This window comes from Limanda limanda, chromosome 4 (assembly GCF_963576545.1).
Source record: "Limanda limanda chromosome 4, fLimLim1.1, whole genome shotgun sequence".
NCBI lineage: Eukaryota > Metazoa > Chordata > Actinopteri > Pleuronectiformes > Pleuronectidae > Limanda > Limanda limanda.
The window spans coordinates 14191784-14196223 of NC_083639.1; the positions used below are offsets into that span (position 1 = coordinate 14191784).

Sequence of the window (4440 nt, forward strand, 5' to 3'; positions counted from 1 at the left end):
GCTGCAGTAATATTAATATTTTTTTTTTTACCTGCTTTAACAGGCATGATTTAAATCTTAACTTCTGCTTTTTCTCAAATAATATTTTTCCTTTTCCTCACAAAAGCAACAAATATTATTGTAAAATGGAAAATGATTTGTAAAATACCGATTATTTTCCTATATTTTCCATCATGGTTAAAGTTACATTTTGACCATTAAATAGTCAAATTTTGGTGCAACAGGCACCGTGCAAACGTCAGTCAAAACGAACACGTTCTTCATGAAAAAAGAATAAACAATTTATTAAGTTATGTCACAAATATATTCATAATATAAATGAGGATATTCTTCAAATATACATTATTTTACAGTACACATATCCCTTCCGAAGGGAATCATCCGACAACAGACAGTGCTGTTATAAAAAAAGAAAAACAAATGCTGTGGTTCTCCAAATTCTCAAAGAGCATTCATTGACACTGGATTCAGTAACTCACGTTACGCATTGATATGAATGCAAAAAATTGAAAGTGTGTTTTTTTCTGCAGTGTGACAGCAGACCACAAATGCAATGAACCCCAACATTGGTTAGTTGGTGCAAAATGTCCAGCTGCGTAACAGTCTGTCACTCATTGAGGCTTGAGAAATAGCCCTCTATGTGCTGTAAGCAGCAATAAAAGGCAAAGAGGGGTCTATCTCTGTCTGTGGCGCACAGCCTGCTGTCCATACTAAACTGTCCATCAGTGATCAGCCATAGGCCTGCAGGTGCTGGGCTGTTTTCCACTTCTGCACCGCAAAAACACCCACTTTAAAGTCATTTATTCTCACAGCCGTCTTATTCCTAAGATTTCTACTTTCATTGCGTTCATGGTTGCTGCTATTATTCCAAATTCCACTGACAGAACTGATTTAAAGGTTAAGATTAAATGACTAGTAAAGCTGGATTCTTTTTGCAGTGTCTGAACTTACTGGCGAGGTCACGAGAAGTGGATAAACTTCAGGGTCCTCAGAAGAGGGCTTTATTAGAAGTTCCTGGCCCCCAGACCAGATGTGACACTGAGCTCACCTCCAGGATGCCTCTGTATTTACCAGTGTCCCCTCACCTGTCCAAATGCTTTGGGGTTGTCACAAAGACGCAGTCTCTAGCCCTCGTCCTGTCCCTGTCAAGCCAGGTGGTACATGCTGTATCCGACGTGCGCGGCGTACAGTCCCATGGGGGAAACCGGCAGCGAGTGCCTCTGGAACGGGTGCGAGCCTCCGTAGGACCCGGGGACGTGCGCACCAAGAGGAAAGGAAATCCCGAAAGCTGGGGGCAGCATCGGCTTAGCTGCCATTTTCAGTTTTTCAAGTTCTGCCTCCTGCAGCCGCTTGGCTTTGGCTCTCCTGTTCTGAAACCAGATTTTGACCTGGGTCTCCGTCAGGTTGAGGGAGCTGGAGAACTCTGCGCGCTCGGCGATGGAAAGGTACTGCTTCTGGCGGAACTTCCTCTCCAGGGCCAGCAGCTGGGACGTGGTGAACGGGGTCCGGGGCTTTCTGTTCGTCTTGTGTTTTCGCAGAGGACACGCGGGAGGACTCAACCTTCCTGCAATAAGACAAAAACGCTCTCATTTAAACCCCTGGATTACTGCGCGCACTGCCCCATCCACAAAACAAAGACATTCGGGAGCACATTTCTCACATTTAACACTCAATAACTCTAATAGATATACTTTTCCTCACAGGTTCTGATTTATTTAACAATAAGAACATGCATTGACACATATGTAATTGCATTGAACAACGATATTACCTATTATTCGAATCTATTCACAGCGTTAACGTCATATAACTTACGTGGAGGTGTAGGGGAAAAGCGAGGGCTCTGTATCCATGAAGACCTCTCGTTACTGTCCGGGCTCTCGGGTTTAATCAGCACGTCGTCCTGCATGTTCATGATCTCTCCCATGGAAAACGAAGAGCTCATGGGCAAAGCAGGAAGTGCAGTATCCAGACTCCCGAAGGAGCCCATCCGTGCGCCCTTCCCGAGCACCTGGGACGTCCCGGCCACGGACAGGGCTGGGTCCGGGGATGGCACCTCTCTGCTGGGCTTCCTGTCAGCCATCAGTGCCTCCACGCTGAAGGGAAGGATCGCCACTTTGGGCTTCCTGGTCTCCTCCGCGGGACTCAGGCTGGTCTGCATCTCGCCTCTGCTGAGGAGAGCCGAGCGGGGAGGAAGGTCTTCGGTTTTCAGAGCAGCGGTCAGAGCTGACATGGCGATCGATGGGGCCATACAGGTCCGACTGGCACTGGGGGGGGGGGGAGCGACCGGTTGACTTTAGTCGGTTTCGCGCAAGGAGTTTCTAAAAAGTAGCTGCATGCGGTGCGCCCTTAGGTGACGGTATCCTCATGTTTATGTGACCAAAGTGGAGCGCAGGGCTATAATAAGGCAGGCGTGGATGGAGAGGCAGCCAATCAGGGCTGAGATGGGCTGGCCCAAGAGAGACACTAAAAAAAAAAAAAGGAAAAGAAATCACAGTGGGAAAGTTAACAATAGTTACATCAAACACAACCAACTTTAAACACAGCTAATTCCAAGACTAAATCCTCCAGTGATCATCTTTTTACGATCTTTAAAAGATCAGCCTTTAACCCTACAAGGATAAAGCCATGTCCATTCTTTCTATTATTACCCACTTTATGATTACACAATCTCTGAGACATGTCCTGTCCCACCAGCGGGTTTGTGTTGGACCCACCTGAGAACTCTCAGCAGTGAATCTTGGGATATTGCACAACAGTTTGCTGGTCCTCTTTATGTGCTGCACCTCTCGCTGTTTATTGACGGCTTTAGGGCCTTAATCAGATTGAAACACACAGGCCTTCGGAGTCATTTAGGGGTAATTATCGGGCTTTGGAAAGGCGGGGGGAGGGGGGGGGGTCATTGGGATTTTTTCCCTCTCTTTGACTCTATCCATTAATGTCAAAAATAATGTGGAGTCTGGGGGCAAGGGGGCGGAGACATCGTGGAGTCAGGGAGGGGTTGAACCCAGGACTGTCATTGATTTACCTGGCTCTACCTTATCATTCCGCGCATTACGCTGCTCTTATTGTCACTTATATTAAATATCACTGCATCTATTAGATCCTGTTTAATCTCAATGGATGCAGCCTTGAAGTTGGATTCCATATCAAATAATGCAGTTCAAATTTAGCAGTATAAATATAAGATTCAAAGTATGCTTCAGGAATCTTGACATGAAACCAGGTTTTTTTTTTTGCGGTGTCGTCAGTTCTCAGGCGTCGCTAATTGTCAGGCATAAACAATCTGTCAAGATTTGTCAGTCACTCTAATGGCCAGACAAGTTATGTTGTTTCTAGGCGCCAGCAGCGGCCGGATCAAAGCGCTCCACTCTTAGGGAGACTATTGAAAAAGTTCAACCCTGCACCGAGAGCGCAGCGCCGCCTCCTCCTCCGTACCCGCCCTAGCCCAGGGACACTGAGCCATTCAGCCTGAAAAATTAGCTTTTTCTCAGCCGATCGCACGCCATTTCCATCTATTCAAATGAGCGCCACGGTCGGTGTAATAGTAGGCGCCTCGGAAGAAAAGGTCAGCGCCGGCTCGTTACTTTTCAGAGAGTCCCAGGCTGAAAAGGATTCCTCGGTGCAAGTGTTTCCTGAGATACACATGAGACCACATGATCCTGCAGTGTGAGGAGGTGTGTGCTGGTGTAATGTGACTGTGCAGCACTGGCTGAGTGTGAGGCTTCACATCACTGACTCCCAGACTCCGCGCCGTGCACGTTCAGAGAAACCATAATAAAGTTCCCAGACCCCCAGGACCACGGGGGTACCGCGGACCAGTGGAACCAGTCCCTGGTAAAAGCTTAAACTTGCTGTGGCGTGGTCTGATTGGTCGAAACGGCCTAAACGCTTCCTGCACTGGAACAATGTGATTCATATTCAAAGTGACACAGTTTAACTCTGTGGACTCGACTGTTGTGTAAACATGAGCAAATCTATAGATGACACGACAAGGTAGGCCTTATCATGATTTAAGAAATAATGCATGAGGCTGAGCATGTTGATTGCCTTCATGAGTTGTGCTTCTTATAATTTCCTAAAATAAGCCTGTCAAAGTACTGATGCATGCAACGTGCGTCCTAAAAAACAGTGTGACTTCCGGTTGACGCGTTCATATTTAAATGGCAGTCAGCCAAGCAGATAACCAGGTTCCGCTTGGTTTCTTAACGCACAGCTTAAGTCTTAATGTATCATTTCCTCAGACGCAGCCCTTCTATATGTTTGTTTGTGTGTGTGTGTGTGTGTGTGTGTGTTAGTGTGTGTGTGTGCGTGTGTGTGTGTGTGTGTGCGTGTGTGTGTGTGTGTGTGTGTGCAGGTAGCAGGCCCCGCGCGCATGCATGCAGCTGCAGAGGGTTTGGAAACACTTAAAGCTTCTAACCTGGAACGAGTGCCATTGCT

General features: G+C 47.0%; 1 protein-coding gene across 1 annotated transcript; it reads right to left on the reverse strand.

Moving 5' to 3' along the window:
• Positions 1 to 1145: 1145 nt before the first annotated feature.
• msx1a (muscle segment homeobox 1a) lies at positions 1146 to 2251 on the reverse strand. The gene is made up of 2 exons (XM_061070530.1): positions 1816 to 2251; positions 1146 to 1564 (listed from the first exon to the last, which is right to left on the reverse strand). Exons 1-2 carry the CDS (start codon positions 2249 to 2251, stop codon positions 1146 to 1148), a joined length of 855 nt encoding a protein of 284 aa, XP_060926513.1.
• Between the last annotated feature and the right edge of the window lie 2189 nt (positions 2252 to 4440).